This window comes from Lepidothrix coronata, unplaced genomic scaffold, assembly GCF_001604755.1.
Source record: "Lepidothrix coronata isolate B3197 unplaced genomic scaffold, Lepidothrix_coronata-1.0 Scaffold244, whole genome shotgun sequence".
NCBI classification, from domain to species: Eukaryota; Metazoa; Chordata; class Aves; order Passeriformes; family Pipridae; genus Lepidothrix; species Lepidothrix coronata.
This window is the reverse complement of record NW_016690424.1, coordinates 510073-529572: the sequence shown is the minus strand read 5'-3', so window position 1 is coordinate 529572 and position 19500 is coordinate 510073. Positions and strand designations below refer to the sequence as shown.

At 43.6% G+C, this 19500-nt stretch overlaps 1 protein-coding gene across 1 annotated transcript in view; it reads right to left on the bottom strand.

Moving 5' to 3' along the window:
- Positions 1-19500, bottom strand: part of NUP210 (nucleoporin 210) — a 61764-nt gene that overhangs the window by 19018 nt on the left and 23246 nt on the right. The window contains exons 12-24 of the mRNA XM_017834881.1: positions 17337-17492; positions 14585-14780; positions 12937-13082; positions 11241-11462; positions 9823-9996; positions 7890-8082; positions 7539-7645; positions 5167-5271; positions 4932-5033; positions 2155-2283; positions 1359-1486; positions 682-817; positions 293-388 (exon numbers count right to left, since the gene is read on the bottom strand). Of these exons, the coding sequence (XP_017690370.1) occupies positions 293-388; positions 682-817; positions 1359-1486; positions 2155-2283; positions 4932-5033; positions 5167-5271; positions 7539-7645; positions 7890-8082; positions 9823-9996; positions 11241-11462; positions 12937-13082; positions 14585-14780; positions 17337-17492 (1890 nt within the window). The remainder of the gene's footprint in view (positions 1-292; positions 389-681; positions 818-1358; positions 1487-2154; positions 2284-4931; positions 5034-5166; positions 5272-7538; positions 7646-7889; positions 8083-9822; positions 9997-11240; positions 11463-12936; positions 13083-14584; positions 14781-17336; positions 17493-19500) is intronic.

The following is a 19500-nucleotide window of genomic DNA, read 5'->3' as shown; positions in this document are numbered from 1 at the left end:
TCCAACCTGGCCTTGGACACTTCCAGGGATGGGGCAGCCACAGCTTCTCTGGGCAACCTGTGCCAGGGCCTCCCCACCCCCACAGGGAAGGATTCCTTCCCAATATCCCATCTAGCCCTGCCCTCTGGCAGTGGGAAGCCATTTCCCCTTGTCCTGTCCCTGAGGTCCCTGTCCAAAGTCCCTCCCCAGCTCTCCTGTTGGTCCACTCAGTCTGAATGCAGCTAAATTGTCAAGTTGAATATCTACTGCTGAAAAACAAGTTATGAAATATTTATTTTACAACAGAAATTACAAAAGAAAGAAAATATGTCAGAAGAGGCCTCACCTGAATCGTGGCCCCAATAATTAGGGTCACTTTCCTTGGCAGCAGCCTAAATGGGGGAAAGACCTAAAAAGAGAAATAGGAATACTTGTGTTCAGGGTATTTCAATCAGATAAATTATGTCACAAAACAGTACAAGTGTAAAACTGAGCCTTTACTTGCTTAATTACAGTAAATTGAGCATGCAGAAAAACTTAACTCATCACTTGCAGTTAAAAGCCACTGAAATCCTAAACAGACTGGCATTTGGGCAACTTCTGAACAGAATGATCTTGTTTCTGCCAAATTAATTACTGTACTTTAACTATAATTTATATATTCCTATTCCACCATAATAAAATCTATCTGAATTTATTTACTTCAATCTGCTGGGGAGCAGAGTTGATTCTTTGTCCTTTTTTGTCAGCCACAGTTGCCATAAGACTCGTCTGCCCAATGGCCATGCCATGCACGAGGAAAGCAGCAGTGTGGTCATCCAGAGCTTCCCTGAGGGGGCTGCAGCAAGGAAACACATGGAACAGAGAAAATCAGGGAGGAAATCACTTAAGAACAAATGCAAAGGACTCAGTACACAGCAGTTTTATCACAAGGCTAAGTGACCATGGCTTAAGTAAAATTAAGGTAACCATCACCCTTCCACAGATAATGGTTCTTTGCAGCCTGTGTTTTACCTTAACACTAAATACCTGAAATGAAAAGGAAAGAAGTAACAGACAGAATGAGTTTGGTATCATCAGATGTGTCTTCACCTGACATGATTTGCCAAGTCCCTGCTTCCAAGATGCACAAAGCTCCATTAAACATTACACTCTATGAATTCAGTCTCATTCAGCAGTCAACAAAATTCAGACTGTTAGTTTAGGCAATTTTCCTGACAAATAACCATTTTTTACCATTTAATAGGTAATTAAGACTTCACAAAAATAAAATAAATAAAACCTCAGCCACTGTATGCCATCATGCCTCCAAGCCAATTCCTTTACTCATTTTTTGCTTATTCTTGTTCACAGATTAATAAAAGAATCCATTAACTTACACAAGCGAGACAATCTGAGATGCTGCTCTTAGACTGAGGTCCATGACAGTGAAATATTTTGCCAGAAAAGGTTTCTTAGAGCCATCCAGAACTCTGACATAAGCCTTCACTGTCTTTCCAATCTCCACCTGAAACACACACATCCAGTCATTTTTCATTTAAACTGTTCTTATTTAATAACATAAATGTTGTCATTTGATTTTGTATTACACTTGTAGTAGGGGAGGAGAGATAGAGCCCCAAGGTTAGATTAGCACTGATTTTAAAGACTAATCCCTGACAAGTAGAGTTAGTGTCAAATGAAATAAATGAATTCAGGTCTTTCAGCTGGCAAGGGCATAATTAAAACATCCAGAAATATCAACACTTATTTTGTTTAAGGCACACCCAAGCTGCCAAGAGAAATGAGTTGGGACTTTTCTTTTTGTTCATTTTTAAAACCTGACATATGGAAAATGACCTTAGGGCAAAACCTACTCCTAAAAGAATTGTTCACGTGCACTTTAAATACAAGGAAATGTAAATGAGCGTGTCCATATAAATTATGGATTAACATACTGTGTAAATGCAAAAGTTGAGATTGCTGCCACACAGAACATGAGTAAGAGACACCTGATATTCTGAGACACTTATAACCTAAAGGGATAAATCTGGGAGGAAGAGACAGAGACACAAGGGAGATCCTGGTGTTTCTGGGTCGTAGCATCTTGTCCCTGGCTCATGACTCTGTCCATGAGCAGCACTCGGGATCAGGGCAGGCTGGATCAGCCACTAAAGCTGGTTCTAAGGCACCAACCTTGTCAACAACTCGGACATACAGCTCTTGGATATCAGACACATGGATTTCAGCTTTAGCTGGGGCAGGGAAAGCCAGGCACAAGTCATGAATCATTACAGTCACTGATCCTGGAAGCAGAGGCTGCACCTGCAATGCCAAAAGAAAACTGCATTACAGCACTTACTTTCATTGTTTGTTGCTCATAGGATAAAATTTGTATCCCTTTCCAGGCAGAAGCAGTTGGATGCAGAAATTTCCAAGCCTTAGACAAAGAATTCTTCAGCCAAACTAAAAGTAAAGCTGTAAAATGTATATAAAAAGTATTATGCTACTGAGCCAGTGCAAACAGCCCAGGGCAGCAAGTGAATTAATGGATCTTCATCCAGAACATTCTGGCATCCTGTTACTATTCTGCCATCAGAAGGGGAAAAAACCCACAACTAATCATTTACAGAAATGAAACTTTTTGGAGTGAAATGAAAACCAAAATGATAAGGAAAAAAAATAACCAAGGACAAAGATTATGCCTATAAAGCACCGGAATTGCCTCCTGCAGTATTCGTACTCTACCCAACGCTCTTCACGCCAATGAGCAGCCAAATCTGGTGGTAGATCCTCCCAAGGAAGAGGATGGTTGACAAATCAGGTATATCTTTAATACAACTATTATTTCATTGGTTTTGAAGACAAAGAATGTGCGCTTTACACTAACAAGAATAAAGTGAAGAGACCTGTGCTCCCAAACTCCAGCCCTCAGAACTGGGCACTCATCCCAAAGGCACCTCCACAGCCTTCCCAGGGCCATGCTCCCTCACTCAGCACCTCTGCAGTTCTCCTGCACCTGCCTGACCTTCCCAGCCCCTCAGGGTGTTCTCTTCACCTCCAGAGGCACCTTCCCTTTGGGCAGGGATGGCACAGGTTGGGTGTCCCGCTCTGAACTCTGCCCAAGGGCTGGGGAGCAGCCAGGCCCCAGTTCAGAGGAGCTCCACACAAGTCCCAGCATCACCTGCAGCACTGCAGGAGCTGCAGCTGGAGCGGTGGCAGAGCTGACACTGTGTGCTCTGAGGGCACCACTCTCACTTTTGCCTCTCAAGAGAAGGGGATGTGAGGTTTTACTAAAGGTCAGCTTGCAGAACAGCAGCAGCTCCCTGAGTGCTGGGCTGGAACACAGAGCCCTGGGAAGCAGAGCAGGGAGGAGGCCACAGGGAGGGAGATGGAATGGAGCTCAGCTGGGCTGGGAGAGCAGAGAAGGAAACCAGCTGAGGGCCAGAGGGGCAACTTTTAAAAACTGTTCCTGTCCCAGCTCCCCCTTCTGTTCTCCCCTCCCAGTGGTGCCCACTGGTTCCCCAGCACACAGGGGTATTGCACTGGTAACACTGTTCCTCCTGCTGCCACCCAGGCCCAGAGAACTCTGTGCCAAACACAGAGGGAGATGGACACAACTGATCCCTGGCAGCCCTGCAAAGCCTGGGAATCGCTGCTCCAGATAACTTGAGTTTCCCAGAACAGCTTACTGCCAAATCATCCTCTGCCAGCTTGGCTGCTCTGGCACCTGCCTGGCACAGCCTGACACACCAGCCTGGAGCCTGCTGATTTCCCAGACACACCATTCTGTTGCCTTCCATGGAAAAATCCATGGGATTTAACTCAAACACAGCACATAGGATTAACAAATTTGTAAAATGTTGAGGGATGGTATTTTTTTAAAATGTGTTAAAAAGTGTGGTCTTCTCTCCTTTAATCTGAGGGGTAGATAAAATCTCTTTTTATACTTCTCAAAGCCCATCTTGCTGTCACTGCTCCACTCCTTTATTTCAGACGAGAGCAGTGGACTTATCTTGTGTACATCAGCTAAAGCACTGCTAAACCCATGAGGGTTAAACTATTAAGAGTTTAAGCAGTGCACTATGTACAAAAAGCAGCTCATCTCTTCTACTTTTCCCCCACCTCTGTGCCTTGCTGAGTTGTGCCTTCACACTTGCAACAGTTAGAGACAATCAGAATGTTTCACAAATTTCTAGTTTCCACCTTAATTATCATTATTTCACAACTTCATCAACATTATTTCTTACAGGACAAATCTGTAAATTATAAATTTGTAAAGGCTACTCTTTAAAGCAACTTGTGTCATTTTCAATCCTTGTCTAATGAAAGCAGCAATGCAAACATATCCTTCTATTGTTGTTCATGATAGAAAGCGTTTTATATCCTGGGCCTGGATGAAGTCAAGAGTAACTGTAGTTTAGCTGCATCTTCCAGTGGAAAAGTGCATTTCAAAACTAATAGGGAGACCAGAAATAAACTCTTTAATAGATATTTATTCACACAGTCAGGATGAAAGACAGGGATAAAAAATACCCTGAAACAGCACTACAGGATAGAAGAATTTGAAGGTTTCAGAAGTATTGGCTTACAGCAAATACTCCAGTATTGCTAGAAACCAACTGATTTTTTGTGTAACACTTCCAAATAAGTCTGTCACATTATTTGTCATTGTGTGTTTGTGAAATCAGGAACATTTTACTGTAAAACTGGAGTGGGTGAAGAACTTGGTACTGGCTTTCATCTTATAGAGAAAACACATGTGCACCACAACTGTAATGGAACAAATTCCTATCCCTGACACTGCCTGTGCAAAGACCCCCTGCCTGAACCTGACTGTGACAGGCAAAACCATCCAAAATCAGCTACTGCCTCTCCATCCACATGGACTGGAGAATGCCCAACAGTGATGGAGCTGCAGGACAACAACCAGGTCACCAAAAAGGCATCAAATCACCAAATACTGCACTCACCAAAGCAACACCTCGAGTCTCCTCATGGGTCACTCTCACAATGTTTGGCACACTGGTGTTAATGAAAAAATATCCAGAACCTTCTCTGATGAAAAGTTCTGCCTGCAAAACCAGAAAAGCATCCAAAATTAGACTGTATCTTTCTAGTCTACTGCTAAAACTGGCTTCCTTACACAAATTATGTAATTTGAGAAGCTTCCCCCCTGCAGTTAGAAAGCAGCAGGTAACTCCTCACCTGTATGTCAGGGTGGCTGTAAATGGAGACATCAGTAGGGCTCACTCTGACATCCTCCACAAGGATCAGCTCAATGGTGGCAGACACTGGGAGCAGAGCTTCATACTGGAACAAACAATTAGCTGTTACAGCAAAGAGGCAGAAAACAGTGCAAGTCCCTTGTTAATGCAGGGAGGATGTTTAAAGCAGGTGAACAAAGAGCCAGAGCTGGAGAAGTTCAGGTTATGAGAATGCCCCAGGATCTAGTGATTGGCTCAGCTGCCACCCCCCCTCTGCAGGTGAGGTCACACACAGGGCACGGCCTCCTGTTCTGCAGCCCTGGCAAGACAGAGGACAGAGGCCCCCACCCTGAAGGTGCAGCAGGGTCAGTGAATCCAGTCTGACATGCACAGACATGGATTCTGACATATTACCTTGAGGACATGCCCTAAGTTCATTCAGAATGATAAAAGTTAATACAGAAAGTTTTCTACTTCTAACTCATCTTTTTGAGATTCTTCTTAGCAGGCTACCAAAAGAAATTCTTCCTAAAATGTAACTACACAAACACTGGACCAGATGCATGTTTCATCTCTCACTCATAACAACATTAGCTTAGAAAAGGAAAATGGTTTTTAGAGGAAGTTACTGTTCTGTACCCATTTCACCTCATTAGTAGAATTATTTCCTTGATGCAGAAAGGATGTCATCTTTCCCTAATGAGATAATAGGGCATTCCACTCAAACATGGAACAGCAATCAAGACATCTTTAACACACCACCTCTACCAGATCTTTGGTTTTGGCTGCAAGAAAGAAGTGTAAGTGTGGGCAGGTTTGAGAGCAAAACAGAGCAGCCCATTGCCAATGCATCTAAAAAAGCAGCCAAGTTACCTCATTTAAAGAAGCAACACAGGAGCCTACAAAGTGTGGCAGAACTGGTATCTAGAACTACTCTTCAACTATGGAAAAGATTCCTCCTAAACTTTAACACAGAGATCAGAATTTAAGTGCCATTTCCCACCCTGAAATCCAACAAACTTCTCCGAATTCAAGGCAAAATTTAGAGCATTCACTTTTCTAATGATCCCTAAAAGTAAGATACAATATTGAATATTGGGCTAATAGAGCAGGACACGGTGAGTTACAAAATGATTGCAGAACTCAAAGAGTCCATACTACAACTCAGATTTTAAGAGCGAAAAAAAAGAAACAGAACCAAATATCTCAAACATCTTCGGTGGCAAAATAACTGTGTCTTCCAATGTCGTGATTCTGACCAAGTTGTAGCCAAACTCTTTAGGGGAAATGCACTGACACCACACCTCCCAAGAGTAGCAGACTGGAAACCTCACTGAAAAGTCAAGAACTACGTGGCAAAGCAGATCTCCTCCCAAAGAATTTACCATCCAGATGCCAGACCTGGGCCACACTGCCAGGAATGTGGACCACAGGATATTTCACATTACTAATGCCCATCTGGTACCTGCTTTGAGTCAAATACTGTAACCTCTTCCTGCACATTTTATTCTTTGCCTCAACTCTGTTCTCAAGGTATCTGATTCAGAACTGCATATCATCAAAACCCACTTAAATCTTGCTTAACAAAATTAAACAGAAATTCAGTTTAGGAAGCAGGGTATGTGAAGTCAGTTACTGTGCACATCAGGTTATTCCACAGGCTGAAACCTGCCTTGGCATTCAGTTTGAAAAAGTGACATAAACAGAAAATTGCCATCTGTTTACATCTGCCCTTTGTTCATCATCACTACCTTTTGCCATTTTTCTCCCCTATGCTGAGTATGTTCAAACTAAAGTATTTCAGAGAGTGGCTAATGACTTGTAAAATGAGAGCCTGGGCTTATGGCTGGCACTGTACAAAGGAGAAGTCTCTCAGGAAACAAAAAAAGAGCATTAGTCAGAGCCCAGACTAACATATGGTCCACATGAGGAATCAGTCAGCTTTGGCTTTGCTCATGCAGAACTTTCCCACCCAGCTCTGCAGTGGCAATAATCCATTTGCTTTCCCCAGTGACAGCTGCACGAAGCACATGGTTGCTTTAGTGAAGGACAAGCAGCAGAGATTCACCAATTCATTAAAAAAACCTGACGAGAAACAAAACCAACTGAAACACTTCTTTGTAATCCCCTTGCCCAGATGGTTCAAAAACTCCCAAGGACTTGGATGTATTTGCTATGGAAAGCAGCACCCAGTGCAGAGGAAGGCAGAAAAAGCCAGAAACAAGAATAGAAGCAGTTGTATGACCCTGTCTCCAGGACCAGCCATGGAGCTGCTTTCTTTGTACCTTGCTCTGCACCAAGGAAACAAATACACCTCAGGACCAGTGGGCACTAATCACAGGAAAATGGCACCAAAACCCAGAGCTCTGTTACCTGTGTTTTCACTCTGGCTGCCTTGAGGTGGGATGGCTGGTACCCGGTGGCAGTTGCAGAGATGGCAGCTGTCCCAAACTCACGATGAACTACAACAGTTTGCAAGCCTACAATCCAACAGAGGTGAAAAATAAACTGCTTAGCTCTTCTAGTACCATTCTCAATAGACAAGGTCTGATTCTTTTTTTCTGCCCACCCCCAAAATAGCACACACTAAAACTGTATGTTGATGAGAAGATGAAATATGACTGCAGATTACAGTAATTTCATTAATCAAGCTCAGTTATTACCAAACAGATTTAATCCTGATCTTCTTCAGACAATGGAATGCTCATCTAAACCAACTCATACCGTGCATTTTCTTCTGACCACTCCCATCCTCCTTCAGAATCAGCTCCATTGGCATATCAGGCTCAATATGAGCAAAGGCTGTTTTTGTTGACTCCCAGACAACATGCAGAGAGCTGAAGTTATCAAATTTACTGCCTTGCTGGTCATAGGCAGCCAAATCCAGGACTGGATTGCGATAATTTGAGACAGGAACCTGAAAAAGAAGGAATATTTGGAACTGAACAGATACAAGAGGATTTCTTAATCATCAAAACATATGCTTGAGTTCCATGAGATTTACTGTAACACTCATTACATGAGGCATGTTCATTAAAATGAGCCATCAATGCAAATCATTAAGCTGTACTTCAACTGCAAGGGTTTGGTTTTTTTGAAGGATGGGGTTTTTTTAGCCAGTGAATTACCTTAAAACAAACAAACAAAAAACCAAACCAACAACAACAAAGTCGAACTACAGCTCAACTACATCGTTTAGAACTCAAACAAATAATGAAGAACACTGCTGTTCGTGAGAAGCTCCAATCTGGTGCTGTGAAATGCATTACAAGAGCAGTGTGCCAAAGGAGGTTGAACTGACACGTGATGGAGCCAGAAAGGCAGGTGAGCTCTGAAGTCACACAAAAAACTTCTCATCTTGTTATTACACAGGAGCTACTTAAAATGATTCATCAACTAAACAGGCACTGTAGTTTTAGGAAAGGAGGGTGATTTTATATTTGTCTGGAAATATCAACATGACAAAACACTGTTTACTGAGCAGCCAACACGTGACAACCCTCCTCAGGAGAGAGAATACAGAATAAAAATAAAATAGCAAAGTTCTTCAAGCATGATTCCCTACACATATGCATTGTCCATTGACTGTGACTCAGGGGTGCAAAGCTGGACACCTCTGATGTCACTGTATGTGCTTCCATGGAGATCTTCACATCAGCAAAGTTTGTGCCTTTGCTGGTAAGACACACACACACAGATGGTAAAATATGTCTCTACATGCTCAGTGGAACAGTTAGATTACAAGGAAGTGGTATAGAGAGCAAGTACTTTCCTCAGAAAGAGCTCCTGGAAATATTTCCCCCCTCCTTTTTTAAATAAAAACTAATTTTATCTCACAAGTCAGAATGGCTTCCTCACTGTGACACTTGGGTGAGAAGCCACAATCCAAATGCTTTGAGAGGTATATTCCTATTTTCTGGTAGGTCCCTTTATGCACCTGTTTGAATGATCACTGCAGAATCACAGAATCAAAGAATGATCTAGGTGGGAAGGGACTTAAAAGCCCATCCAGTCCCACCCCCTACCATGGGCAGGGACACCTTCCACTAGCCCAGGTTGCTCCAAGTGCCATCCAACCTCGCCTGGAACACTTCCGGGGATGGGGCAGCCACAGCTTCTCTGGGTAACCTGTGCCAGGGCCTCCCCACCTCACAGGGAAGAATTTCTCCACATTATCCCATCTGTCCCTGCCCTCTGGCAGTGGGAAGCCATTCCCTGTGTCCTGTCCCTTCACCCCTTGTCCCCAGTCCCTCTCCAGCTCTCCTGGAGCCCCTTTAGGCCCTGGAAGGGGCTCTCAGGTCTTCCAGGAGCCTCCTCTTCTCCAGGTGAACCCCCCCAGCTCTCCCAGTCTGGCTCCAGAGCAGAGGGGCTCCAGCCTTGGGAGCATCCCCATGGCCTCCTCTGGACCTGCTCCAGCAACTCCACATCTGTGCTGTGTTGGGAGCCCCAGAGCTGCACAGAGAGCTCCAGGTGGGTCTCACAGGGCAGAAGAGAGGGGCAGAATCCCCTCCCTGGCCCTGCTGCCCACACCTCTCCCACTGCAGGAGCAGAGAGGGACACCAGCACTGCCCCTCCTGGAGCAGGTCAGCTGCTTTATTTCACACGTGGAGGTCCCACCACTGATCTTTCTGTTATAGGAACACCTCCCTTCTCTCACCACTTGCTTGTTTTGCTGCAGCAAAGGGCAGGAGAGGTCGAGCTGGGGACTGCCATAAACAGGGATCAGGGTCAGCCGGGAAGGGACAGCACAGATGAACTTCACCACAGCAGCTTCCACCACAGGGAAGGGGTTGGTCACTGTGGGGCTGTTCCCAACTGTCAGGGCAATAACCTGGAAACAGGAAAATGAGGAAAGAGAGCTCAGGCATGTTCTATTTCCACAGGCCTCAATTACACTCTGATGTCAGAATGAACAAGCAAAAATACGATTCTTGGGGATTTACAGCACCATTAAGACACAGGAAGATGTAAAAGGAGGTGCATATTTCAAGCACAGTTCTATACCACTATCCTACTATTCCTAGGAACTTTTCCTAGGTATTCCTGCTCATTACTACCAAACTTGATTCACAACAAATCTCTTGTAACTTAAAAATGGAAACAGCAGGTGTTCTTCTTACAGAGTGAGAACAGAACAGCCAAAAGACAATATTTATAGTCACGTCACTGTGTTTAAAAACATCTTGCCGTTTATTTTACATTCCTTTTTTAGCCTCCAGCAAAACAAAGTGGCTCTAAAGCCAGAGAAGGGTATCCCAGCAGGCTGAGGCAGCTCTGGTTCCCTCATCCACTAATGCAGTGGTGCAGACCATGCAGGTGTAATCTGTGGCCAGCCAGCCAATGCACACACAGTCCAGACATCAACAACAGGAGCTGTTCTTTATGGATTTGCACTCACAGAAATAGCTCTGCTTTGTAGAGGTTTCACTGAGGAAGTCAGTGGAATTTGGCAGCCCCACCAAAATGCTTAGGCCTTGCAGAATTGCAGGAGGAAAACATTAAATCAAAGCTAAATGCTTTACAGACTGGGGAAGATGAATAAAGCAGGATAAATCACTTCTGCATGGTGGAGAAAACAAGACCAGGTGGGAAATGACTACGACCACGCTCACAAAGGCTGCACAAATAGCAGAGCAGTAAATTCCTATGGCTGTCATTTGTTAGAATAAACAGAATTACCCTGGAAGGTAATGTGGTTAAGAGGAGCAGGTCAGACAGAAGAGGCAGCTTGCTGCAGTAACCTTCTGCTCTGATCCTGCTTATGCAAGCTGAAGCTGCACTGATCAGGATGTTTAGTGCATCCCACAACATAAGGTTTCCATGACTTGGGTTTATACTGCAATAAACCCACCATAAACCACTTCATAACATAATGCTGGCAAATGCTCACTCTAAAACCTGCACCAGCATCACAATGCATAAACAATATACTTATCCAAGTTCTTCACTGGCTTATTATAAAAACAACCTCCTATATAACAGCTATATGGTACCATCAATCTGTCTGGAGCCTGTTCTCAGCTGCCTGAGCTCAGTGTTTGACGGAGGGCAACATAAACACCTCCTGGCACCTACCTGCTCTCCCAGGCTGTTGCACGACACTCTAACCCAGTGCTGGTTGTGGTTTTGAGAAGTAGAAGGGCCAAGTAAAGACAGGAAAACGCTTTCTGCATCCTCAGCAGTGATGTTCCTGAAGAACTTGGAAGGTTCTTGGACCCATGGTCTAGGTCCTCCTTCAAACAACATGTCTTTGGAGGAACCCAAAGTCACTAAAGCAACAGATGGTGGATCCACAGCCTGTAATGAATAATGACAAATTAATAATTCTATTTACACAAGAACAGAGCTGCACCAAAATAATTACCATCACCTACAGGAATTCTGCCCAGTTGGATTATAATCAATGGAATGCACGGATCCAAAGGAAAGTTTTATCTGCATTCTGATCACATCTCCTTCATGAAAAATTAGAGCAGAAGACCCTTAATATACTTTTCTGAGCACAGAGAGTATTCTGCTACACTTTTAAATAGACAGTACTTTAAATGAATGAAATAACGTCAAATTGTACTTTCTCTTGACAGTGCTCTCTCCAGCACAGTTCTGTGTATGTAATTATTCTCCTACACAAGTTTTACTTCAAACCTCTCTTACAAATTCTGCACTTATGTGTATTCCTGTGGGGCAGCCTGTGCTGTTCATCATCACAGCAATTAACCTGACATTTAATACACAAAAACCATTTGTAGTTTGTGTTTCACAACATCATATTACTTCAGTGTTCAGTAAGGAAGAGCAGCTAACAAAATTCAGTTCTTTCCATAGGTGCACTTTGAAAGGAAGAGAGAGAAGGCGAGGGTTGGCATAAATGTTCCTCTTTCCTCCCATTTACTCCCTGGTTGTATTTGTAATATTAAAGTTAAAATCCCATTAGAAACCGATGAGATTTAGTCTCAAGTGTCTGCCTGCCCTTGGACTGTTTATCTTTCTCCCACTTTTTAATGTTGTAATTTATTTATTAATAGATGTCTGACAGAAAAATGCTGCCTTCCCTTTCTAGGTATCATAAATATTTCATTCTACAGAAAGGAGGGAAAATAATGTGGAAATCACTGTTCTACACTTCAAAGAAAGAGAAGTTCTTCACTGAGACATCTGAGCACAGCTTATTTTTTTTAAAAATGCACTTAATCCACCCTGCTTGTCACCATGACCTGGCTCTGTCAGGTACCCCAGCATCATTTCACTTTATACATGAAAAGCAGCTTTACAACACCTCAAGGGGTTTTGCTAATAAATGTGAATGATACCACAGACATGAAAAATTCCTAATTGGAAAGATTATGCTTCTCTCTCACTGCTGCCAACAACAGAACAGAAAGTGTACATGCTCTCCTTAGGACATCTCAGCATCTTAAATAGCTGAGCATCATTATTTGAAGATATTTGACAGAAAAGCATATTTAAACTGTAAAATCATCATTATAGTCACAAATTTCTATCATTTGCACTAACGTTTTTTCCAGATTTGGGGGAAAAAAGCTCTGGCCAAATGCATTAGACTTCAGCTCTGCAGAGTCAGTGCTGGTCTCTGAAGATGAGGTACCATAAGCCTCCTGTCTTGCATTTCCACCTACTGCTCCTGGCCAACAGTGAAATATAAAACCACCCACCTCCTTTTTTGAACATATTTATTACATAATATTAACTTGCTCTTTGTCGTTTAAAGGCATCTTAGGCGATGCTCCAGCAGCAGTGCCAGCAGACTCACCCTCAGTGGCAGGAAGGCGGCGATGGCGATGCTGGCGCTGAGGTGGACGTGCCCGTGGGTGTAACTCACCACCAGGGTTGTGTACCCCTGAGCTTCAGCCCTCACTCTGACTCCACTGCAAAAATCAGCAGTTGGCTTAAGTCTTCCTGTCAGATAGATTAAAAATATATAAAAACATGTTTAGAGAGCAATGCTCAGGTATATTAATCAAGTTCAACGTGGCTTTTTGAAGGGAGCCTACAAGAGAGCTGGAGTTTTTACAAGGGTCTGGAGTGACAGGACAAGGGGGAAGTGACAGAAAGCAGGGTTGCACTAGAGATTAATAAGAAATTCATGGGTGTGAAGGTGGGTAGGCCCTGGCACAGGTTGCCCAGAGAAGCTGTGGCTGCCCCTGGATCCCTGGAAGTGTCCAAGGCCAGGTTGGAGGGGCTTGGAGCAACCTGGGCTAGAGGAAGGTGTCCCTGCCCATGGCAGGGGGTGGCACTGGATGGGCTTTAAGGTCCCTTCCAACCCAAGCCACTCCCTGAGTCTATGATTGACGGTTCTGTGATGATTTTTCACAACAAAAGCAGTTCCACCAGAAGTAAGTAGAGATTTGTTCTCCAACCAAATGGGTAAAAACAATCCCTACTGTCTTTCACATACCAAAGCATCTTTCAAACATCTTTAGTTTCACACTGGCCTGATCAGGACACGAGTCTTTACTCTGGTACAAACTAATATAACCTCTCTCTTACTGAATATTTTCATCTTGCTGTAATAAGATGAAAGTGGCTTGTAATTAAGCACAAAAAGTCATCCTGCTTAGCCAAGCTTTCCAGCTCAAGGGAAGGTATTCTCATGGAATCTCTTCACTTACTTAGAGGACACTTTGGAGCTTGGGAGGGGTCTGTTTTTAATTTTTTTTGAAACAAACACTACAGCAGCATACTACAGAGTGACATTTAACACTGCTGCCTCTCAGGCAGAGAGATGGTACACTGCAGATTGGTTTTACTGGCACAGGAAAGAGCTTCCATATAAAGCCACTTGGGAAAAACTAGTGAATACATGTGAATAACATACTGAATTCAGAGGTCACAGAACAAGCACAGTGCCAGTGTCCACCTGGCCCAGCAACACTAATGCCAATCTTTAAAAATAACAGACATACCTGACAAGAGGCATTTCTTAAAGAAATGAGCTTGGCAATGGCAGAGCTTTGGCAAGGTTAAGCAGCTGATTGTCTTAGTCCCTTGTGGGCAAACCATGAACAGTGTCTGTATAGAACTGAAAGCACTGATGGACAATTTGGGCAAAGCAGTTGTTAATCAGTGTTCCTGTCAGAACACAATACATGTGGATCCCTCCCGTAAGAAATCCATCAGCTTTGTTACAGCCTGTTAAAGCAGGTTAAAAATACTAAATCAGCAGAAAGACATAGGGGAGACCACATATTATCTAAATGACTGCCAAATGCTTTTAGAGTCCCCCAAACATCAGAAATATCAGAGGGAAGTTCTGCATAAAAATGTAGAAATTTATTTTGCATCCTCAAAATAAATCCACTCTGATCCCCCCTCTGAAGTCAGAACAGTCAGAACTGAAAGGAGATGTGTGACAGGAACATCTCCCTTTAACTTCCACATCATGGAGGGGGTCAGATCACCTTCGAGTGGGCTGAACACGCCCTGGTTCTCCACCTCCACCTGCAGAGGCAGGTGGGAGCAGTCCCGCAGGGGGATCAACGCGCCCGTCTCCGTCGTGAGGCCGTTGAGCCGCAGGGGCAGCTCCAGGGTTTGGCCAACACGTGTTTCCACCTGGCAGGGAGTGAATTCCATCCCACTGGGTTCAGTGACATACACCTGGAGGGGAGAGACACAGCACAGAGGCATTTCAGAGCTCTTTGCCCAGAGCAGCCCAAGCCCACATCACCTTGGTGATCCTTTGACTGCCCCTCCCATAATTCTCTCTTCTGCTTTGCTGATTCAAGGTGTGGACCAGGCTGTGTAGTATCTCCAGGAGGTCCCATCACCAACTGGGACAGATTTAAAACCCAACCTGACCTTCACATTTTGACTTTTTCACATCTGAGCTAGACCTGGCACAGTGAGCAAGGCTGCCCAGCCTCCATCACTCACAGCAGCAGGGATGTAGACATTAAAGGAACTAATGACCCAAATATTTCCTCAATGGCTTTTTTATCTTCTTTCTTGCATTTCTTCTGGCAAAATTTTATAGATGTCCAGAGCTCAACAATTCCACACAGTAATTTGCAGATATCTAAAATAAGTGAACAAGCATCTACTGCCTAATCCAGCAACCTTCTGCTTCAGCAAGTAATCTTGGTTTGTATTTCCATCTGTTGATCCTGTACTCAGCTTTGTTCTTCTTCAGAGAACTGGCCAACAACAAAATATAGAAAAAGATTGGCAGCAATAGATCTTCCATGCTGTTACAGAGGGTGGGGAGGCCCTGGCACAGCCCAGAGAAGCTGTGGCTGCCCCATCCCTGGAAGTGCCTAAAGCCAAGTTGGAGTAACCTGGGGTAGTGGAAGGTGTCCCTGCCCATGGCAGGGGTGGGACTGGATGAGCTTTAAGGCCCCTTCCAAGCCAAACCATTCCATGATTCTGTGGTTCTATAGCTGGTATGTTGATGAACAAGCCTTAACTGCATTGTTTTTCTGATTTGTTTTTCCATTAAAGAACCCACCACAGACTGACCACATATTTCATAACAATCACTATGATCAAAGCTTTTATTTGCAACATCTTAACTACCTAATCTTCTGCAAATGGCTTCAGGACACCAAACCATATGGTAGAGAGTTAAAGCTGTAATCTGTGTGGATTGACTACTCCTAAAAGTACTACTACTAAACTTGCTCACCCAGGTCAGTAAACAGAACTCTGCAGTTACTCTGTGAAGAAAGCAGTTCCTAACACAAGAACAAAGGAATTCAAAAATAACCTATTCAGATTGTGCAACACACTGCTCTGAAAGCTCACATGGACACAAGGATTTTTTCTGTCCTCAGGCTTTGACTTATGCTTGAGGATAACAAGTTTTAGCTGAAAAATCTTCATTCTTCTCTCTCTTGCTATAACTGCTGCACTGCTAAAAAGTGCAATCCAGTACCCTGGGTTGTTCAGTGAATTATTTCAGAGCAAGTCTGTAAACTAAATTCTGAACAGATTTTAATTCGTGCCACTATTTTAAGAATTTCAGTCATTATTTTAAGGATGAAGTTTAGTACCTCTCAAACTCATTTTGCAGAATTGACAAATACTCTGAGCAAAACCCCAAGCTAACTTGCCCCTCAAAAACCCAGCAATAGTAGATGAAGCTGCTCCAAATGAAATTTAGTTAGAAATATCTTTCCCAAAACACATAAACTAAAAACACTGATAAAAAGAAAAGAAGGGGGGAAAATGTAGGAAAAATATCTGTTTCCATAGTTCCCTCTTCATTATGGGACAGACTCGACCAAACACATTTTTCAACACTTCTGTGTTGAAGACTGTCACATTTCCATTCCCATGTTTAGCTCTTTGCAAAAGGCACAGAGTTCAAGCAGAGATTAAAATCCTCCATTTGTGAAGGCAGCAGAGTAGTGCTGCTTCCCAGCAGCAAATATGCACCACAGTAGTACTTGTAGTTTGTATTCTATCATGTTACAGATCCAGCTGCTCTTAAAAGCCTGCCAAGAATTTCATTAAGGAAATTTATTTGTGTCCAAAGGATAGAAGAAGATATCTCCAAATCAGCAACACTCTGTAGAAAAATATTTTAGATTGTGGATTTGGAGTGTTAACCAGAGCAGCTTCTTCACCTTCCTTTGCACACCCATTCCATGTGCTGCTCTTGGATTTTCTTCACTCCTCACACACCCTGATCACCACGACCAAATCCTAAGAACAGGGGGTGATTTGCAGAAAGACCACAAAATCCCTCTTGGGAGCTACGTCTTCCACTGCCATTTTCTCCTAATTTTCCTAAAATACTACTTTTCTTGGCCAGCCTTGGTCTCAGGATTGATTCTGTGGCACTGTACTCACTTCAGGCACTTCTCCAGACGGGAATTTCCTTGCACATCCTGGTATCTGCCATCCTTTTATATCAGGGGAAAACACCCACTTCTCACCCTGCAGAATGCATTTTTAAGTTTGTCTTGTCTGCTTAGATGGCCAGACCAGGAGTAAACTACCATTTCCTCCTTGCACTCAAAACTTCCAACAAGGAAGTCAGGAAGGGGCAAAAATGGGAGTGAAGTTCGAGCAGTGGACCCCTAGAGCACAAACTGAACTCATCACTTAGTTTCCCTTAGTTTCCACAGGGCAGGCAGGGGAATGTCCTGGGAACCTTTCGGAAGGGGAATGCCTATGGCATCCTCAGTGATCAGGGAAAAAAGGAAGCCTTACCTTCATTTCTCCATAATGCAAGGGATTCTGGACATCAACTGCCTGAATAACACTGATCCCAGTATTACTGCCAGTCGTCATTACTCCTTTGACTGTCACTGTTGCAACAGCCTGGTTAGAACAGGACCAGCTGAAATTTCCACTTCCACCTCGAGCCTGGAATAGAGAGAGAAAATCTTGCAAAGATTTTATCAAGTATATGATTCTCACATTTCTTTGCTGTCACACCTGTGAATGTCTTTCATGAAAACCAGGAACACACTGAGAATGGGGAAATACAAATAAAATAACACCTCAGATCTTCCAAATAAGCGAAGTGAAACAAGAGAGAGATGAGAAGATTACTACCCTTCACTCACTTGAATTTCAGCTTTCTTCATGCACACACCAGTGCTGCCAACCCAACCATCCCTCCTGCAGCTGCTCAAGCCTGGTGGGAGTCTCCCAACTCCCAGCTGTGCTCACAGCCAGCACAGCACAGCACAGACCAGCACACCAGAGGGATAATCCTACTCCCCAAAACTCCCACTGCTTCTCTGCTCTCATTTGGGGCCTCAGAGCTGCTAAGCTGACACCCTGCACCTACCAGCTTCTTCCAGTGGGATCTGTGGAGGGATCTAAAGGGCAGAGAAAAGGAAGTGGGAGGCAGGGAGGGAATGAGGCAACAGGGGAAAAAAGGGAGGAAAAAAGGTCACTGTTTTCTTGGCAATACTTCTTTATTTTTATGCTGAATATCAGCAGATCTACCTGCAGCCATTCAATAAAGTGCTGCTCCAGCAACAGGTCAGTCATTCCATGAGGGAGTGAAATTCTTCTACAGAAGGGTGAGAACCAGCTACTTGATACAATGGTCACATCAAGAGACACAAAGGACTCCCCACTGCAGGAGCCCCTGGCAGCCAGGCCAGGGCAGGATCTGCTGCAGGGTCCTCCTGTACAGAGGGAAGGGCCACAGACACTTGCCAGCACAGAGTATTGTCCTCCAGGCTGTGCAGTCCCAGTTACTGGGGAACCACAATCACTAAATGCTGTAAAACATGCAGATTGTAAACATCAGTATTACGAGCTATAGGAAATGCTTATTGAGACAAATACTGTGCAGGAAGGTATAATGAGAAAATGTTTAAAGCAAATTAAAAAAAGAGATGACTTTGACACTCCAAAATAAATGTCAAAGTTCCATCAGAGTAGAACAAGGGTGAACACTGGAGCAATTTTTTAATGTATATTGTTTTAATTTCTTTAACTTCCTCTGCATTTCCTTTAACCTGATTCATAATTAAAGTAAAAACAAACAAGGTGATAAAAAAAGGACAGTGTGGAAAATAAGCAACTCTAAATTATGCAGGCACTTGGCTAATAACTTTTACCAGGAAAAGAGAATAAAAGGCAAATGAAAAGGAGTCTCATTTCCCTTCTTCCTTCCCTGATTACAGAAGGAGCACCGGACACAGACAAATGGATAAACAGGTAATGTGTGTGACAGAAGGAGATGCACAGATGTGGTGAGAAAGGCTGAAAGCTTGCAGGAGTTCTGCACATTTTGTAAAGGTATTTTTAATTAAAACAGAGAGATGAGCAGAAAACATAAACCAGAAATACCCAATTCTTATTGTATGAAGTCTCATCTCCTTGCCAAACAAACATTCTGGCACAGCACTACATTTTTTCTCTCTAGCATTGAGGAGAGAAAGGATAAACCAGCTCTTATTACAGTCTAATAACTCCCCACAGCCTGAGCTGCTCCCTGGACAGTGATGCCTCCCCAGCACACAGCAACCTCCACATCCTGAACTCCCCAGAGCTGGCACTGAGCTGCTCCCAGGCATGGACTGAAGGAAGGCAGCAGAACCCACCTCACCAGCGCAGATATGAACAAAGCAACCACAACAAACCAGAGAGCAGACAAAGCAAAACCTTCCAGTCGTTCTGATACCATCTGGAGGGAGTTACTTCAGCTATAAACAGAATTTGGCTAGATCCAAAAACTCCCTTTCAACTTGTTTTCAGAAAAAGTCAACTCACCAATTTAAAACAGTCTGACAAACTCCGGAGTAGGAGGCAAACACTGATCTACAGGCAGGAACAACGGTGGAGCTGTGTGTGTGTACTCCTGTCAACAACCACTGCTGTTGTGGAATGGCCACACTGGACAAATGGGCTC